General features: G+C 35.5%; 1 protein-coding gene across 1 annotated transcript in view; it reads left to right on the top strand.

Moving 5' to 3' along the window:
• Positions 1-396: 396 nt before the first annotated feature.
• Positions 397-20,864, top strand: part of LOC125649082 (eIF-2-alpha kinase GCN2-like) — a 71,909-nt gene continuing 51,441 nt past the window's right edge. Inside the window, exons 1-16 of the mRNA XM_048876311.2 lie at positions 397-508; positions 842-1,014; positions 1,163-1,262; positions 1,743-1,861; positions 1,963-2,111; positions 3,677-3,839; positions 3,988-4,157; positions 4,240-4,299; positions 4,390-4,472; positions 4,915-4,989; positions 5,100-5,219; positions 5,511-5,687; positions 6,174-6,253; positions 13,069-13,186; positions 17,125-17,243; positions 20,355-20,457. Coding sequence (XP_048732268.2) covers positions 443-508; positions 842-1,014; positions 1,163-1,262; positions 1,743-1,861; positions 1,963-2,111; positions 3,677-3,839; positions 3,988-4,157; positions 4,240-4,299; positions 4,390-4,472; positions 4,915-4,989; positions 5,100-5,219; positions 5,511-5,687; positions 6,174-6,253; positions 13,069-13,186; positions 17,125-17,243; positions 20,355-20,457 — 1,875 coding nt within the window. The 5' untranslated portion in view covers positions 397-442. The remainder of the gene's footprint in view (positions 509-841; positions 1,015-1,162; positions 1,263-1,742; positions 1,862-1,962; positions 2,112-3,676; positions 3,840-3,987; positions 4,158-4,239; positions 4,300-4,389; positions 4,473-4,914; positions 4,990-5,099; positions 5,220-5,510; positions 5,688-6,173; positions 6,254-13,068; positions 13,187-17,124; positions 17,244-20,354; positions 20,458-20,864) is intronic.

Here is a 20,864-nt window from a genome sequence, read left to right as displayed (position 1 = left end):
CGGTTTTTGAGATGTCCTCACACCACTTGTCCTCGCTAAGTTAATATTTTGTATAGATCTACATCTTTCACATGCTGTAGGTCACATTTATGAGGACGTAATTGTGAGGACATTTTTGTGTTGTTTTTTTTTTTTTTTGGTCCTCATAGTGCAATTCTATCCTCACAACTTCTGTCCATTGGTTGAAATTTGTCCTCACTTTACACGTATCTCTCTCTCTCTCTCTCTCTCTCTCTCTCTCTCTCTCTCTCCAGGTCATCTTATCCGCTCTGATCTCTGTCACAGACACATATAAATACACCTATAGATGTATTTATATGTGATAGAGAACAGAGCGTGTGCTCTTCTTTTTCTTTTCTTCAGAAGTAATTAATCGGGATCGACATGCCCCATAGTAAGAACACCGAACTCGAGCTATATTATGATTGCGTAACTAAAAAGCATGAGTACCAAAGGCAAGATTATCATCTGTCTTCTTCGGAATGACTTACGAATTCATGATAATGAGGTATGGTTCTGCAAATATTAAAAGAGTAATCTTTAATTTACCCTAATTAACGATGCTTATTATTCGATGCTCTAGAATTGTCACGAATGTTGCATGTTGATTTCGTTGTTATGAAAATTTATGTTTCATAACTAATTAACTTATTCTGGAGATTGTGATAAACCTGTTAATGCAATATATATTCATAAAAATTGCTATCACCAGATTGGGAGTCAAAATATTCAATGCTACGTTTATGTTGCAAATGTTATATAGCACATCACCGAATTATGGTACATCTGTATGTTTTTGGGCATTGCAAGGGTATTATGAGGTGTGTTGATGTATCACTAGGTACTTCACTGGGCCAATAGAAATGCTGATTTTGTACTGCCTGTGTACATATTTGACCCCCATCATTTTGGAGGATCCTTCCATTTTGGGTTTCCGAAGACAGGAGGACATAGAACCAGACTATTGATCGAGAGTGTGCAAGACCTGAGGAAGAATCTCAAACTAAAGGGCAGGTGAGAGCTTCTCCTCAAAGTTACTGTGTAGAATTCTTGTAGTACAGCAGGTTCAGAATAAGATAGTAGAATATTCACTGATAGTGTTTAGGATTGAATTATAGTTTACAAGTAAGCTGTGAATTCGATCGTTGATGAATGTTTTCAGTGGCCTTGCTGTGAGACGAGGCAAACCAGCTGAGGAACTGAAGAAGATGATTGAAACATTGGGTCAAAGTTTGGTTCATTCAGTAGTATTCCATGATGAGGTAAGTGTTCTGCTACAACATGCGGTCAGTCAAATTTTTGTAAAATTGTAAATAAATTGAACATGCATATCCGGTATTCATAGCTACTTGCATGCACATGAGATTATAATTATGCAATTTTTTAAAGAAGAGATGCTTACTTAATAAGTCTAAAGAGTTAAATGTTTACTCATTCAGCATATTAAGATGCTTTTAAATTCCAAAGCATTTCAGTGAACTTCTAAATCCAAATGTTGCACAACCCAAAATGCTGTGTAAATTGTACACATATTTTTGCACCAAACTTTAAAGATATACTCAGTATTCAGTATTTTGTCTAGTCGGAGGATTTTTTCTGGTAGTTAAATGTCCATATTAGAAAAGTTTCACTGTATTATATTCTCTCAGATGCTGATTCGAAGTAACTTTTACCATTGAAATCTGACGAAAGTCTTGTTCATACATATCCTTGCGCAAAACCTCTCTTCCATCACAATACAGGTTACTCAAGAAGAGGTAGCTGTGGAGAAATCTATCAGGAAATGTTGTGGAGTGGATGTTAAAACCTTTTGGGGCCACACCCTATATCACAGGGATGATCTCCCCTTCTCACCTTCTCAGTAAGGGTCTCAACATTTCCATTTACTTTTAATGTTATAAAATGATAATAAAAACTGTATATAGAAATTCATTTTGTACATTTTATTCTCCATATCTGCAGAACACCTGATGTTTACACACAGTTCAGGAAGTGTGTGGAAGCCCAAGCACCTGTTAGGAAGTGTTTTGATATGCCAGAGTCTTTTAAACCTCTCCCACAAGGTGTAGAGGAGGGGGATATCCCTACACAGGAAGACCTTGGGATGGAAGGTAATGATATACACACAGCAAAATGTTAGAGTGGACTGTTTCCTGTAGAGAAGGGGGGGGGGGTGTCTCCACGCATACAGACCTGTAGAGAAGGGGGGGGGGGGGGGGGTCTCCACGCATACAGACCTGTAGAGAAGGGGGCGGTGTCTCCACGCATACAGATCTTGGATTGAAATATGATTTGAAGTTAAGCTTTGATTATATGTAGAGTGGTGCAAATTTCACACAGCTTTATAAAGAAAAGTTTCTCAAATCACATCAGATTCCAATTTATCAAATTATATGTGGAAGAGTCCTCAAGAAATGTAGGTCAGTTTTACAGAATGTGTTCATTTCTCAATTGAATAACTTGCTAACCCTTAAACATCAAGACTTCATACCCAGGAGTACAATTAGTAGTGTACAATGTTGATGTAAGATGGAATTTACACTTGCCCTTGATATTGCCCATGTAATACCCTTGCACTCATTATTGTTCCCCATTATAAGAAAACCAAACTTTGAAGTGGAGATATCAGGGAGGGAGTCTTGTTTTTTGTTTGTTTGGGGGGGGGGGGTTGTGAAAAAAAAATACCTACTAGTTTATCAAACATAAGCATAGTAAGAGGAGTAAGAAAAGGTTCCAAATCATCCAGTTTCTAGGACTCATTCTTTACTGAGAGTATGGTCTTCTGGGTCAGGGCAGGTCCAGTCAAAGCACAACAAGGGCCGTAGTGCCCCAGTAGAAGTTATTTTGAGAATTTTTTATATTTGTCTATAGTAATTTAACTAATGTGTTGTAAGGGCTACTGTTAGAACGAGCGCAGCTACATGTATATGTATATGAGTGAATCCAGACATTTTCCCCAGGGAAGTGAGTGGACCCCTTGCATTTTTTAGGGGTCCATTTGATACTATGGACTGAGAATTAGTACTTTACAACTGGAAGTGCATACAAATAGACAAATATATATTTTACCTAGCCCAGGGGTGGTGTGAGTTTGAGGTCAACTCATGCAATGACCTAGTCAAACTAGCACTAAACAATGTCTCTTAAGGACCACATTGTGCATTTGATTTTGTCACATCAGTCTTTCAGATTCCCTAGGATTGCAATACATGCATTTACATGATCTCTAGTGTAATAGTGGGTATGATCAATAAAATATTTTTAGAAAAATTTAATTTCTTTATTATTTGATATACATCATATAAAATCATTTGCATGATAATTATCATAATAATTTACATACAAATGTTTGTGTGTTTACTTACATATGATATAAATGATAATTACATTATTATATAAAAGACGGCAAAACATGTAAATATGAAGGATACCCCTTTGCCTCTGAAATTCCACCAAAATAAGCAGATTACACCACTTCATTAAAAAGGGTAGGCAGGTTAAATATGGTGACATCTCAATATGAGTAAAAGATTCTCGAAGTGACATAAAGCAAACAAACACCCTTCAATTCCTAATTAAGATCCCCCAGTTCAGTTGTATTATAATGTTAAAATGAAGACTGTTGCATCATACATCATGTCAAGTATGGAGACCATGTTAACCTATTGCTTTTCAGCTCCTGTTCCTGATGCCAGGTCTGTAGTGGAATTCCATGGAGGGGAGTCAGTAGCCCTAGACAGACTTAACCATTATCTGTGGAACACTGATGCTATCGCCACCTACAAAGAGACCAGAAACGGTCTACTAGGGGCAGACTACTCTACAAAGTTCTCAGTTTGGTAAGAGCAGTGTGATTTCTAAAATTTATCTTATATCAAAGGGGGAAAGTGTTCTTTTTTTCTACCTGTTGAGTGAGCAGAGTAAAGTTATCTGGCTTTCAATACCCTGAGTGTATATATATATATATAGTGATTTCATTGCTTTCAGGCTGGCCTTTGGTTCCCTGTCTCCACGTCACATATTTTGGGAGGTGAAGCGATACGAGAATGAGAGAACAGCTAATCAGTCCACATACTGGGTCCTGTTTGAACTCATCTGGAGAGATTACTTCAGATATGTAGCCCTGAAATATGGAAATCAGATCTTTTATGAAGGAGGTACAAAGGATGCTTCATCTTTTCATGAATTGAGAATTCTCTTTCAATAATGATATGAATTCAACAAATCTTGTTTGTTTAGGAATCCAAAATAAGAATATCAGATGGAAACAGGACAAGCAACTTTTCAAAGCTTGGAAAGGTCAGTTTGATTTCTGTTAGACACATCAAGATTCAAGAATACAAATCTACAATGATTTTACAATTGTAATGACAAAAATTCTGTTTACAGAAGGAAAGACTGGTGTACCATTTGTTGATGCTAACATGAGGGAGCTGGCAGCCACAGGGTTTATGTCTAACAGGGGAAGACAGGTATGTTTATACGTTTTATTATACCTCAGTAGGAGAATTCTATGCAATAAGCAAGTAAATCAGCATTCGAGGAGAATGGAAATACCAAAACTGGTTATCATATCACTGTATTTCGTTGTTTGTGCCTTCTACTGTAATACGTTGACGGCTCAATGTTACGATTAGGCGATCTCAGTTACATACAATGTATAGATGAGTGGACTCCAATTTCAAATGCACCTTTGTAGTCTTGCTTTGTTTCAGTATAATATTAATTTATTGCATGATAGTGAGGGAGATTTGAAGATTTATTTTCCTTCGGGGAATATGATTTTTCTTGGGTGAATAAATCTTCATATCTCCCTCACTATCATGCAATAAATGGATATTTTCAGTCACCACCTTAAGTTGAATGCAGTATGGTAGTAAATTTGAATACAGATTTACCATTTTGGTTTTACAGAACGTTGCCAGTTTCTTGACAAAAGACTTAAAGTTAGACTGGCGTTTGGGTGCTGAATGGTTCGAGTCGATGCTGGTAATCTAAACATTTATATTGCAGTATGCTTAATTATGATCAACACCACAAAAGTTGAATGTGGATCAGCATATTCAACACTTATAACTAGGAAATTTTTTTTGCAATAGATAGACCATGATGTTTGCAGTAACTATGGTAACTGGCTGTACAGTGCTGGTATTGGAAATGACCCCAGAGAGGACAGGAAATTCAACGTGGTCAAGCAGGGTTTTGACTATGACTGTGAGGTACACAGCTCCAATAAGATATCAATCAATCTCTATTCAATTTTGTGAGCTAGTTAAAGTAGTACATATATTGTTTTAACTAGAAAATGAGGTGTATATAACTTATGAACTTTGAAAAAGGTTGTATATGTATGAAAAGTTTCTTCTCCATATTTTTTAATTCATGGAGAGATGAAAATATCATTTCAGATATAAAGATATCTTGCACAAATTTTCTAGTATGTCAGGCATTGAAATATAATGTGTTGTCATTGGAAGGTTGGTTATATGTGTTGTGTTGATATGTCACAGGGAGATTTTGTGAGGATGTGGGTGCCTGAACTTAAGAATATTCCTGGAGGATCTGTTCATATTGTGTGGACACTGAGTCGTGGGGCCTTAGAAAGGGCAGGCGTAACATTAGGGGAGACCTACCCCAGTCCTGTCATTGTCGCTCCAGAGTGGAGTCGCCATTACAGCAAGTCATCTGTAAGTCTGATCATTCATAAGTGTTGTCCATCATTTTATTATTAAATGGGATAGTTTATGAAATCAAGGTGTTCCGAAAATAATCCAGGTCAGATAAGGGGGGGGGGGGGGGGGGCAGTTGATTCGGGATGAGGTTCTGGTCAGTGTACCAAGCCCATCAGGTTTTTCATGAAAAATGGAGATAACGAAGAGTGATCAATCTCATAAATAAATCCCACAAAGATTACAAAATTAAGAGTGGGGCAAACAAGTACATATAATATTTTTACAGTAAAAACTTAAATCTAAACACATTATGTTATTTTATTTTGTAGAATGAATTATCATGAAGTGTACATAATAAAATGAAGGATATATTTCATTCATGGTGTGGTTGCTCTCAATACACCCCTTCCATCGACTCTAACCATGGGATTTGTGAGAAAAAACTTTAGAATAGCTTGTGATAAGAAATAATTTATATGTATTTGGCTTTCATTTTTATAGGGTAGTGCAAAGACCAGAGGACCTCCCCCAAGACAACAACGAGGCATGGACTTTTATTTCAAAGGAGGACAACAGAAGAGGTGATTAAGGAGGTGTTTCTCAGGATCAGGAGATGTGTTTGTGCTCCCCGAGATGTGTCTTTGGCCAGACTGGTGCTGGACCACCTTAATTGTCTAATCACATCCATGTATGTGATCAAAGACACCTTCAAGATTGATAACATTTGTTAAGGAATTTTGTGTTTGATAAGTTGACATGAGGTACATGCATGATGGAAGATGCAGTTTCTCCATGAAAGATTGTTAGAGGCTGGTGATATTTTGCTATCACATATTTTACTGTGTTGTGTTATCAGAATAGTTTAAAACTCAAAAAGGGACAGATCAATATTTATACATTGGTAAGTTAAACTGGGACTGTTATACACGTGTACAATATGGGACTGTTATACATGTTTAGAATATTGGTAAGTTATGGTTTTCAATTGTTATTGTCCCAAGTGGTGTATGTTATTATGAAATAGAGATTGATAAAATATAAGTATGGATAATAAAATCAAAGTAGTGAAAATCTGGAAGCTGTTTATTTTTGTTTCTGAGTCCAGTCGCGATAACTGAAGTGGTTAAGGCTGTGCCCCTTGCATCTTAACCAGGAGGTTCCTATTCTCTTTAGAGAAGTGTATATGCATAGTCTTCATTGTCAATCAGTCTACAAGCTATGTCTGTCCACTTCTCTAAAAGAAAAGGAGGTCCCTGGTTTAATTCTGAAATCCGGTGACACGTCGAACCTCAGAAATGCGATGTTTAAATATAATGCCAAGCACCCTGCATCACCAGTAGATGTGAGGGTCATGGGGTCATCGGATGGAGGTAAAAATTCACTGCTGTGACCTTGATTGTCATGCATGGCACTTCACCCACAGCCCCTCCAAACAGCTAGTTACCCTTGATAAGTACAATCGTACATATATTTGAGTGTGGCGTATCAGACATAACTGAAAAGGCTTTACTATGGCAGTAGAGGGAGTTGCTTCAGACAAAATTAATTGGCAAATGAACAAGAGAACTAGTGAAGTTGATGAAGCGAAATAGTCTGGAGATCAATCCTGAGAACAATTTAGAAAATCTTTAAAACAGTTCACTTCATACATTAGAACCACAAATACTTGCTTAGTGTGTTAAAGCGATTTACTTAATTAGAATAGTTTACTTAATGCGTTAGAACGATTTACCTGGTACTTACTTAGGTAGAAAGATTTACTTAATGCGTAAGAACTATTTATTTCATGCGTTAGAACGATTTACTTAATGCGTTAGAACAATTTATTTCACACGCTAGAACGATCGATTTACTTCATGCATTAGAATGATTTACTTCATGCGTTAGAACGATTTACTTCATGCATTAGAATGATTTACTTCATGCATTAGAATGATTTACTTCATGCGTTAGAACGATTTACTTCATACATTAGAATGATTTACTTCATGCGTTAGAACGATTTACTTCATGCGTTAGAACGATTTACTTCATGCATTAGAACGATTTACTTCATGCATTAGAATGATTTACTTCATGCGTTAGAACGATTTACTTCATGCGTTAGAACGATTTACTTCACACGCTAGAACGATCGATTTACTTCATGCATTAGAACGATTTACTTAATGCGTTAGAACGATTTACTTAATGCGTTAGAACGATTTACTTCACACGCTAGAACGATCGATTTACTTCATGCATTAGAATGATTTACTTAATGCGTTAGAACGATTTACTTCATGCGTTAGAACGATTTACTTCGTGCATTAGAACAATTTACTTAATGCGTTAGAACGATTTACCTGGTACTTAATTAGGTAGAAAGATTTACTTAATGCGTAAGAACTATTTATTTCATGCGTTAGAACGATTTACTTCGTGCATTAGAATGATTTACTTAATGCGTTAATCTCGTGGGGATTCAAGTTAGAATAGGTCCTCAGTACCCCTTGCTTGTCGTAAGAGGCGACTAAATGGGGCGGTCCTTCGGATGAGACCGTAAAAACCGAGGTCCCGTGTCACAGCAGGAGCGACACGATAAAGATCCCTCCCTGCTCAAAGGCCGTAAGCGCTGAGCAAAGGCGTAAATTTTGCAGCCCTTCACCGGCAGTGGTGGCGTCTCCATATAATTGAAATATTCTCGAGAAGGACGTTAAACAATATTCAGTCAATCGTTTGACTATCATCGTAGCCCAGTGGCTTAAGCATTGGGTTATAAAGGAGAGAGAGAAAAAGCATTGGGCTGGTAAACTGCAGATCTCGAGTTCAAATCCGCTAGAATCTTTAGTTCATATGTGTTGAAATAATTTTTTTTTTAAATCATGTTTTTATCCAAAATTGTCTGCCTTTTTGGCATATACATGTATACTTATTATGTATCATCATATCTTTTATGATTAAATCAATCCGTACTGATTTGAGAAACTATTGCAGGATGTAGTGAGCCACCTTAAAACAATTTAAAAATTCGCTAGGACGTTTCACTGAAATCATAAGAATGAGTTAGAAAATCGTTGTAATGATTTTATTATTCGTTACTTCAATTTCATTTATTCATAAAGCCAATAGAATGGTTCTTTAAGAAATCGTTTGAATGATTTATTAGATTATTAATTTAGTTCACTTTTATAAAGTCGTGGAATATGATTATAAGCAATTATATGTTGTTAGTACCATTGTATCGATTCCACCTCCTTGGATCTGCCTATGTTCATGCTTTTGACTCGTTCGAGACTACCACGATTCTCACATAAGATATACATGTATGTATTACGTGTATTACAGCCTTGTTTGCAAGAAAACCTTTATTTTCACCCCCCAGGGGGGGGGGGGGGGGTTCTAAAAGTGCCTTACCTGATTCACCCTATTTTAAACAGTTTTCAGAATCACTCGTATAAATTTTACAGATATAGGCAGCTGGATAAGAAATGAATCTCTTGAACTACAAGTATAAATCATTACAGTCCTACGCGTTAACTAGGCGTGTGCTTGTGAGTTCACATGCGTACACATAGTTTTGAAGAGAGGGGAAGAGGTTCTAGTACTGTACCTTCAGAAATTAGTTATATTGTATCGGTATGTAGGTGTTCATTATTCATGAAAGGGGCCTATTATAGGCGCGTCTACACTGAAAATACGAGATAACAACTTAATTTTGATCAAACACATATATACTTTATTTTTAAATTCCATATAATCAATATTATCATTTATACAAGAACACTTGTGTGACTCACAAATCATACGAAATGTCATTCAATAATACCACAGGCACTCGACGTTTTAAATATCTATAATAAAACAAATTTTCCTCCTGTAAACACAATATTATGTTTACAGGAAGACAATTTTTGTTTATTATAGATATTTAAAACGTCGAGTGCCTGTGAATAATACATAATTTGAAGAAAATAACATTAACATGACACTTAAAATTGCAAGGGTTTAGAAATTGAAGCATGCTTAATATATCAGCCTGTTGAACAGAGGCAAAAGAAAGTAAATGTTTTAAACATGTAAAAGTTGGTCGCAGGGGATTTTTTGTTTGTGCTTTTCATAGCGTTTTTAGGTCTATTTAGGGGTACTTACATGCAGTGGCGGATTTAAGGGGAGAGCAGCCACCACCCCACCCTTAAAATTAAAAAAAAAATCGTGGTTTATTGTTTAGCAGAATGTAAACGATAGAAGAAGCAATCATTTCTTCCACTCCCGGAGAAATAAATGACAAAATCTTTTTATTTATTGAATTACTTTTATTGGGAGAACTTAAATTTTTTTTCCCAAAAACCCTTGGATTTTGCGTCATTTTATTAATTTCACCTTATCAAAAATGATAGAAAATTGTAAAAATGACTGCACACGAGGCATAGTTCTAGCCCTATAATATCTGTTAAACTCCAGGAGCTTCTGGGCGCTTTGCCCCCTGGGCCCCCACCAGGGCTTTGCCCTGGACCAACTGGGGGCCTGAAGGTGGCCCCCAGACCCCCTGCCTAAAAAAGTTGCGCCCCCCCCCCCTTATCATCGCAATTCCTGAATCCGCCCCTGATATGGCAATATAATGCTGACACTAGTACACAGACACTTGTTTCTGTAGACAAGTTACGTACAGGTATGACGTAGGCCTATATATAGTAATTAATATTATTAGTATACAGACGTCATAAATCATCTACAGAAACAAGTGTCTGTGTCCTGGTACACAGGGTCTATGTCCTGTGATGATACCGATTACTGCAACTCTGATCTGCCCATCGCGGACTTTGAACGTCACAGTAGCCAATACAGTGGCGGATCCGATCCAGACAATTTTCAGGGGGAGGGGGGGGGGGACTTATAGTTTATATACTTTTTTCGCCCTCAAAATGGGGTTGAAGACCTATAAATGGTAAAATTGACCACTTTTGTTAAAGATATTCAGTACCATTTCATGCAAAACCTTTCGTATGAAATCGTGAAATAATAATAGTGACTGATAAAAATGAAACGTTTAATTTAGACTTATACATTCAATTTTTTTTTTTTTTTTAAATCCTTTATTCAGAACTTTGATAATTGTTATTGAAAGGGAATTATTCAGTCGATTTAATAATTAAAAAAAATATCCCCATACCCACTTAGTAACACAATCATAAATAGATCGACCGTGGCCCAACTGCGCTGATAAGATGACAACAAAATATCATTAAACTGAAGGATGAGTGTATAACACAGTGGTAACTTAGAAGTCTTATCATAATTAAATGTTCAATTTCTCCAATCTCTGGGGGTTTAACCACCACAACCCCACCCCCTAGAGCAGATACTTTGAAGAACACCAACGTAAAAATTGAAATGGAATTTAAAAATAAACATAATAGCCCATTTCGTTGAAACAATTTTTAAAGGGGAGGGGGCGGGGGTGGGGAGATGGTATCTGGGATCACAACCCCCTCTTTGAGATTTGTTTTTGAACCGCCCTTGAAATGCTTTCACACATAAAAAGTCTTCAAACTAGAGTCTTTACTCCCGGCAGGTATTTTCGCCTGTCAGTTCCAAGGGCTGGTCTACGGCACCAAATGTAACAGGGATGAAGAAAATTGAACGGTCTAGACCAGAATTCGAAGCCGGGGTCCCTGAATCTCTAGTTAGGTGCTCTAGTGTTTGAATTCTCAGATCAAGTTTCCTTATCTTATTTATTTATTTATTATTATTTGCAGATTCTGTGAATCTTTTAAGGTGGGTCCTTAGTCCTGGATTTTTGGGGTTTAGGTAGCATTTTTTTGTTTGGAATCAATAAATTAATATTCAGAGTAATGAAAAAAGGCAAAACAGTTAAGGATTTCCATATTAATTTTCATTACAGACACTACTGAAGTCGTGTACCCTATGTAGATTTTTATGAAATTCATTGGAAACAGTTATTTGTTATTTTAAAATAAAAGCAACAAAATATTTTTGAAATGCATTTATTTATCGGGAAACATATCAATAACTAAAACACGTGTCATTTTCAATATGTTCATCAAGTTTTAGAATGATATGTGCAAAATTATTGAATTAGCGTTATTCTCCAAAATGTTAAAAAACAAACAAATGTGGACGCATTTTCCTTATTGCATGGTTTACATATCATTTTTTTCTGTTTATATTAGTAGATGTACATCTGTTATAGTTATTTATGAAAAAAAAATCCATACCTTTCCTTAATAATTTCAAATCTATAGCTTCCAGAGTATGTATACCCCCATAAAAAACCGAAGTCTGGCACTATACAGTTGAGCTATTCAAAATCACTCGGGATTAAAATTTTATGTAATTTCATGAAAAGACACAGATAATGATTCCTTATCACCTTGGTAAAATGTTTGTCAAAAATAAAGGAAATCTATCGCATAATGGACTTGATAAATAATTTAATGAAAACAGAGTTATTGTCCTTGGATTCAATATTTTAAAACATATCATTGACTTTTCAAATATAACTAAGACTTTTCAAATATTTTATGGCTAACAAGATTTTTTACAATAACTATTGAAAAAGGCTCCAACAAAATTTATGTTCCTGTTATTAAATCATTGACTTTGCAAAATCCTATGACGTCACAGGAGTGTGGAACTACGTTAAGAGGCACTGTTTGCTTCCCCTGAATACTGATCACATGTTCACAATCACATGGTCATTCACGTGGTATTTTGTCAAGAGTAACATGATGATGGTCATCTGATTCTGCAGTAAGTTTATAAAGGAGGAGACCAACAAGATTTGCACTTTCTGCCTCACTGCCCTCTTTATATTTTGACTTTCTTATTAGTGCTAGTTGTTCTCATACTTTTTACCGTAAATCGTTCGGGACATTGTCGAAACAGGTCTATGCATCTTGCATTCAGTGGCGGATTTTTAGAAAGATGTTGGTAGTTCCGGAGGTTGGATCCCTACCCCATTTGATTGAATATTTTAACAAAACTAGTAAAAAAACCTTCCCACTTTGGGTTCTTTGAACACCCCTCCCACTTTGGGTGGTAAAGGTACAAACTTGGGTTGCAACCCCCCCCCCCCCCCCACCCCCCTTTGATTATTTTTTGATAGTGGTACCCATTTCCATGGGGAAAATTCTGGACCTGCTCATATAGATGTGGCTGCGCTCGCTCTAACATATTGCGTAAGGCAAAACAAATATTGTGGTAGGTCTAGAAGATGTCAATCAGAATATCGAAAGAACTCGGTACGAGTTAATTAAGAAGTCGGGATAGGGATTCTGAAATTTTTGAAACATGTGAAATCAAACTGAACTGAAGATGTGTATTTGTGCCAACTGTCAGCATTTATTCTTATTTTCTGATGTGCTCAAACACTAAATCAACTGAATGGTGATAGAAATTCAACACCAATGGCAGAGGAGTCTCTTGCAGAGAGACAGGAGTTTGAGCTGCAGGCATTACAAGCAATATTTACGGGTGATGTTGTTGACCTAAGAAAAGAGGATGCGTGGAAGGTATCAACTTATTCAAGTTATTGATAAAATTTCAGGTGCTTGTGGTATGATAAGCTGATTATCAATTTTCAATACTTTTCTATCATCTTTCTCAATATCTGATTATTGACTGTTTCAAATGCCATCAAGTGAGAAGTATTCATCTGTTGAAGTGTTCATATCAGAAACATAGTTGCCAATTTCTAATCTCGGGGAGATTCGTTGAGGTTGGATATTTGGACTGACCCTCTTCTGGAAGATGCGTCAGTCCAAACATCCAGCCTCAATGAATCTCATTGAGATAAGCCAACCTCCAGCACGTGAAATAGTAAATGTTTATATTTCAAGGAACACACAATACTAAACCAATGTCTACTGTGAACTATTCTACTCGGTCCATGGAATTACCGGAAACACCGTAAACACCAGGTAATTCCCGAAAACACCAATAAAAGTACCGAAAACACCAATGTATTATCAAAAATGATAGCTCATGCCTGTAAATACATATATCCAAAGTGTCATTCATATTGAAGAAGAATTGAATGAGCTATGGTTAATTTTATATCTTGTATTTAAGAATGCATTTATCGGCACCATTGGCGTCCGTGTTAGCCAACCAGAATGTCATTCCCGGCGGTTAATTCAAATTCGACATGACTATGATTTATGTATTTTAACAAGCATAAATCCAAAATAAAAGTTATATTTATTAACCCAATATCACTGGAGAGAGAGAGAGAGAGAGAGAGAGAGAGAGAGATGCAGTTAAATTTCGAATGCAAGCACTTTTACTTATACATGTGCCTTAGGGCCGATTTGCATTTAGTCGACCAAAAAAAAAAAAATTCACAAAATTGTATGCTAAAGTGTTTAAGTTTGATTACAAAGAATATCCTAAATCCGTATTACTACTACGATTTACATTTTAAAAAGTGATATTCGGCATGATCACTGGGGGGTCAAAGTGCAGTCTGATTAAAATCAGACCCTTTATACTCGATATCAAAGCGTTGATATGATAATGAGTATGGGGTCTGATTTTAACTCAGACTGGGTCAAAGTGATATCGGTAACTGCAGTTACGGACATCCAAAAAATGGATGACGCTAACTCAGCTTAAAGTCATCGTTGATTTTGTGATCTTTAATAATTATTCTCTCGTGCTTTATGTTTTCATTGATGTGTCATTGGATATAGAAATAAAATACACAGCAGCTTTTTTATGCATTGATCCCTAATTGAAGAAATCCACTGTACAAAATATGGGGTCATGAGGAAAGTGTAAAAAATGATGGCCGTAACTGATAAGAAAACCTATATTTATACACAGGTCATTGTTATAGTCATAGATCATAGTCCCGCTAACCCGACAAACATTTTTTTTTAATTTTAAAAAAGTTATTGAATGACGAAGTATGACCAAACTGCATGCAGATTAAACTTTATAGAGCCCCGTGCTAACATAACTTATATTTTTTAATGTATCAGAAGGGGTATGTTGCCGGTTAATTTGTGTAAAATTCTTGACAAGCAATAAGATAACAAAAAATGGTGCTTGAATTGTCCCGATTATGAAAACCTTAAATTGTGTGGGTGGAGGGGGGGGGGGGGGGGGGGGGGGTGTAGTTTTCATCCGCTCAAACTGTCTCAGTTTCCCCTTCCGACTTCAATTTCTTAAATTGTGCAGTGGGTAGGTCGCTGCAAGGATAACATTCAAGCTTTCATATTACACACTCTCCGATTCTACATGCCTGTAATCATAATAATATGTTTATGCAAGCGGACTATCTAGGCATTTTTTCCATCTTCGCTAGCCAAGATTATTCGTCCACGAAGGCACAGTTAACCCAAAATCCATGGCTAGCGGAGATGAGATGAATTTTACCCCCGTATTATGTTATAACTGACCAAAACCTAGTATGTTTGTTTTACAACTTTCATTCAGAAGACGGGCAAGTTTGTGAGTCACTAAATAAACGAGAAAACGTCTGCATTTTTATTTCAATCGTTGTCAACTTAATATTTTGTGATATTTCAAGACTATACATGTAAACATGTATATAGCAGATCTAAATCACCTATTTAATTACAATGGAAACCATACGTTAAAGAAACCTCACTGCTTATGGTACACATTTCTTTGAGCTGCTATTTATCAAATTGAAATTACTGGCATGTGATTGTTGTTCATGACACTTCTTTTATTTGGTAAATTTGTGCTGCACGTGCAGTGAAACAATGTACCGACGAGTGGTGGGTATAACACTGGTGTTTGTATACAGGATGTCGAGAATTTGGGCCGGCGTTTCATAAAAAGGTGTGAACGTCTGGAGGGGTGTCTGATAAGTAATGTATTTGGATACGGTTTGCTTTTGATTTATATTTCACAATTATGTAGGTATTTGCAGATGAATTGTGGAATCTTATCACGTTTGTGAATAAAGTGAGAAATTGAATACTGACTTTATTAAAAGACACCGAAATACAGAATTGATATGTACAAAGAAGTTGCTATAAGTTAATGATCTTATATGTGATGAAAATTATCCATAAATTATATATAACCAATTAAAAAAAAACCCTCCCAGAGCTTAAATTTGAATTAACCGCTGGGAACAACATTCTGATTGGCTAACATGGACGCCAATGGCGCCGATAAATATAGTCTGAAATACAAGATATAAAATTAACCATAGCTCATTCAATTCTCCTTCAATATGAATGACACTTTGGATATATATATTTACAGGCATGAACTATCATCCTAGAGGTGTTTTTTGATAATACATTGGTGTTTTCGGTACTTTTATTGGTGTTTTCGGGAATTACCTGGTGTTTCCGGTAATTCCACAGACCCTATTCTACTAGAAAGTTACAATAGCACATCTTTAATTTTAGAAGACTTTTTCAGGAGGGGAACGTTTAAAGCAAGATACAGATTGTGTTCTGCTGGAAAATTAGGGGGGAAAAACATTTTCTGCTCCAGTAACTTTGCTTTTGAGATCTGATGTTAATGTGACAGTATCTTAGAATTTAATGCCGAAGCTTTAAATTTCATGAATTTTGCATTTTTACATGTTTTGTCAGATCATTTCTAGCTCCAGACACAATGAATATGTATGCATTTACTCAAGGTACCAAACGCTTCACGATTTTCTCAGTCACTTTTTTTTTACCTGCAGAAAGTCGTGCTCCCTAATTTTCAGATATGTATGTGTACATTGATAATTATAGTTTTCTCTCTGGTCCCAATAGAGATCAAATGACTAAATCTTTGACCCCAGATTTGTTAAAACAACTCACTGATAATTATTAACAACTGCCACAGGCTTCAATATTTCTCTGTACTGTCATGGCCACCAGCATTGTTTTCATCAATACATGCTTGCAAACTGAAAATCACACTTGTGAAGTAATTAACAAAGCAGGGTTTTTCCATGAATATCAATTTAAAAGCATGACTCACTGGGTCATAAAAAATTATTGGCTTATGGGTCAGAAAATGGGGTATAACCCAATGATAAAGGGTGAATTGGCAACTATGATCAGAAATGAGAATACTTTTTCCATATACCAATGAGTCCTCTAGATCATCTATGAACTATAACATGTATATAGATCTACATAACAAATTTAAATATGTTAAAATGAATTAATTACTGGTGATATTTATAGTTTGGTGCTTTCACAAGTGCATTGATTTATAATTAACACTAAATCTGTTACTTAGTGCTATATAGCTTTGATATAACACACACTGATAGAACTTAATCATGCCAAACTTTATAGTTGACCACTTACAATTACACTAAATGTGCAAAACCAAGTACATGGTGTTCATATTTGTAACATTTGTATAATGTTATGAGATTGAGTCAGCCATGTCAATCAATCAATCAACTGAACTTGGACAATGTAATTAGTACAATAAATATGACAGAAGTCTTTCAATTTAGATCCGGAGGCCACCTGAGATTCAGATTACTATAAAGCCACAAGAGAGCATGGGTAACCACGGAGAATATCACGTCCAGGTGGATCTACTCATCAAATGTCCAGCCAGTTATCCAGAGGAGTTAGTATATTCTAAACAGCAACATGATATGAATAGATAAAAGGACATGTACAATGTTTTCATTAATGACATTTGAGGAAATGGAAATGCATTGTGAAGTGGTATAGTGCATGTGCATTCATAGATTAGCACCGGATGTCAAGGAGTTTTGGCCATCATGAATATTTGGCAGACTTAAAAAGTAGTTTGAAATGTTGTTGCTTTAATTTTGGATGTACCTGGACTCTTTAACTGGTAATGAAACACCTAATCAAATATACATTTAGAAGTTGCAAAGTCAGGGGTTGAACTTTTTTCAGGGAAGTATCCAAGTCCAGCTTGAATAAAGAAATTTTTTATTGTTTTTATATTACATCATCAAATGGCTAAATAAAAACCAGTATTTAAATTTTCAATCTTTTTATTCAAATTGGCGTCTTCAGCGATCTATCTCGCTGGGTCGCATGCAAGAAAACAAAAAAATATAGAGTTATGAACTTTAACTTGTTAAGATATTTCATTCTGAAATGCAGTCATTTTTATTTTCGATCATCACATTATTTATACGATAATAGGCAAGTCCCTTGGACTTCCAGCATTTCTAATTTTCAAGTCCGAATACGGAATATGTTAGAAGAATTTTCAATCCCTGACAGTGTACCATAGCATACAGATGATGTAGATTGGATATAACTCTAAGTTAAACTTCCTTACTGCTCTGATTAAAGTATAAAACACATAAATTTATGCTTCAGTGGAACTCTCTTATTGGATTTTTAAAAAAAAAATGAATTGGTCAATCAAAGAAGCAATGAAGTAATGTCAATGTACATGTAGGTGCACAGTAGAACTTACAGTTTATCAATTTTTATGATTGTATTTAGCAAAATGAAAATGATGAAATGAATGAATACATTGAAAAACTGATATCAGACTATTGCATGTATAAAATATATAGGAAAGTATTCACATAGGGATTTGCTCTTGTCATGCTTATCATAATTTTTTCCCTTACATGTACCAAGCTTTATAGTAGTTCAGAAATTATTGAGACACTTAATATTTTTCACTTTTATTTGACATTTTTATGCCCCCGAGATCAAAGATCGGGAGGCATATTGTTTCTGTCCTGTCTGTAATTCTGTCATTCTGTCTGAAACTTTAACCTTGCTAATACCTTTTGAACAATAAGTGATGGAGCTTTGATATTTCACATGAGTATTCCTTGTGACAAGACCTTTCCGTGGGCACCAATATTTTTGACCATGTGACCTTGACCTTGGAGTTTGACCTACTTTTTGAAAACGTTAACCTTGCTAATAACTTTTGAACAATAAGTGATAGAGCTTTGATATTTCACATGAGTATTCCTTGTGACAAGACCTTTCCGTGGACACCAATATTTTTGACCATGTGACCTTGACCTTGGAGTTTGACCTACTTTTTGAAAACGTTAACCTTGCTAATAACTTTTGAACAGTAAGTGATAGAGCTTTGATATTTCACATGAGTATTCCTTGTGACAAGACCTTTCCGTGGGTACCAACATTTTTTGACCCTGTGACCTTGACCTTGGAGTTTGACCTACCTTTTGAAAACTTTAACCTTGCTAATAACTTTTGAACAATAAGTGATAGAGCTTTGATATTTCACATGAGTGTTCCTTGTGACAAGACCTTTGCGTTGGTATTAAACCTTTTGACCTTGACATTTAACTTACTTTTAAATTTGTTTTACATTGGTCATAACTTCTAAATGGTAAATATTAGAGCTTTCATATTATACATGAGCATTTCTTTTGACAAGATCTTTCTACTGGTACCAAGATATTTGCCCTTGTGACCTTGGCCATCTTTGGAATTGGTCATTATCGGGGGCATTTGTGTTTTACAAACACATCTTGTTTGAAATTTGGCATTAGTGTGTCATTTTTTTTTAAAGAAAGAAAGGAAAAATCTAAAGCCAGAAACTACCAAAAACAGCCCTGCCAATTGTATAAAATCTAACTTCAATACTGATGATCTTCATTTTGTCTGTAGTTTTGAAATCTGAATAAAATTTTCGTTGAGGGATCTTCCCAAGCAGAATTGTAAATGCTAAAACCAGGCATGGCATCTTAGATTCCTTCATTTTTCAGTAAGTATTTGGACTTTGGTGCTGAAATTTATATGGGTGCCATGCCTTGTCCAGAAAAATGAATGTTGGCTAGCCTTTTATGGTGATGTTTCAGCTGTGTTCTTATGAGCGTATTTTTATGCCAAGTTTGTTAGTTTTTCTTTCTATGTTGGAAAACCGATTAATTTTCAGTGCAAGTTAACATTAGGATTATGGTATCATTCAGTGAATTTTTTGATAGAAATTGTTTAAAGAAATAAGGAAATTATTGTATTTCTTGGGACAACTTTAAAAAAAATCAAATCCTTTTGCCGCTTTGGATTTTAATGTAAACAAGATAAGGTGGAGCAGCAGCGAAAATGACTGAAGTTCTCTATAGAGGATAAACAAACAATAGGCTGGAGTTGACAAACAGTGGCAGTCATATATCCAGGCCTGAGTTTATCGCTCGTGATTTAGAATGACTCAAAAGAAAACATCTAATGGTGCAGGAAGAACGACGGTAATTACAAAAGTCTGCTTGACCGGTGTTCAGTTGTATTCGCATAGTCCACTTCAGGCTGAGAGAGATCTTGAGTTGTAGAATATGCCACTGGTATTTTGACATACTGATAGAAAATCTGACTACTTATGTATTTGTCCCACTCACGTTTTGGGATCTATGCATCCTAACAGAGAATGGTTGAAATTTGACTTATTATTATTGATTATACTTCAAAATGGACTTACTGAGTTCCAACACCTCTTAACATTTAGTAACATCAACATAAAGGTCATGATAGCATTGTCAGAGTGTTCCTGTTGACATGACATATTTGATTTCAAGGCCAATACCTTAAATTTTGTACATAGATAGAATTTTAGAAGGTGTATTTATGTATTGCTATATTCTGATAACGGTATCTGTCACTAGTGAAAATGACAGTGTCCCAATAAATCCAGAAGAAACCTGACACTTGATAATCTTTTTAACAATATTTGAAATCTTCTAAATTTTATGTATAATATTTTAATCAGAATTCCTGATCTCAGTTTCATCAATGCCAAAGGACTTTCCAAAACCCAGTTATCATCTCTGAAGTCAGAAGTAGATTCCATAGCAACAGAAAATCGAGGAGAGGTAGGATTTCTTATGGACCATTACATGCTTATAAAAAAGACCAGCATTTCTGCAGGTTAAGAAAATAATTAATGTTGAAAGATCACTTGTATTCTTCATAAGAATTTCCTGTGTGTATATTTGGGACAACTTTCACTTGGTAGAAGTCCTTACCCCATTACCGACCCTCCCTTTTTTTATCTTTAGGAAGGTGTATATTGCATATTATCAAAAGTGTGTCGATATTCATAATTTTACATATACAATAACCAACTACTAATATCCTACTGTTTCACAAGGGAGGTAGGAGAAGCCATGCAAATGAGACAAAGACAAGATTCAACATTTAATCAAGATACATGCAAAATTTGCAGAATTCTTCACAAGACAAAAAATGAATAGCATAAAATAAAATCACAATTTGCATA

The sequence above is a fragment of the Ostrea edulis genome, chromosome 5, assembly GCF_947568905.1.
Source record: "Ostrea edulis chromosome 5, xbOstEdul1.1, whole genome shotgun sequence".
NCBI lineage: Eukaryota > Metazoa > Mollusca > Bivalvia > Ostreida > Ostreidae > Ostrea > Ostrea edulis.
This window is presented reverse-complemented; position numbering and strand designations above follow the sequence as displayed.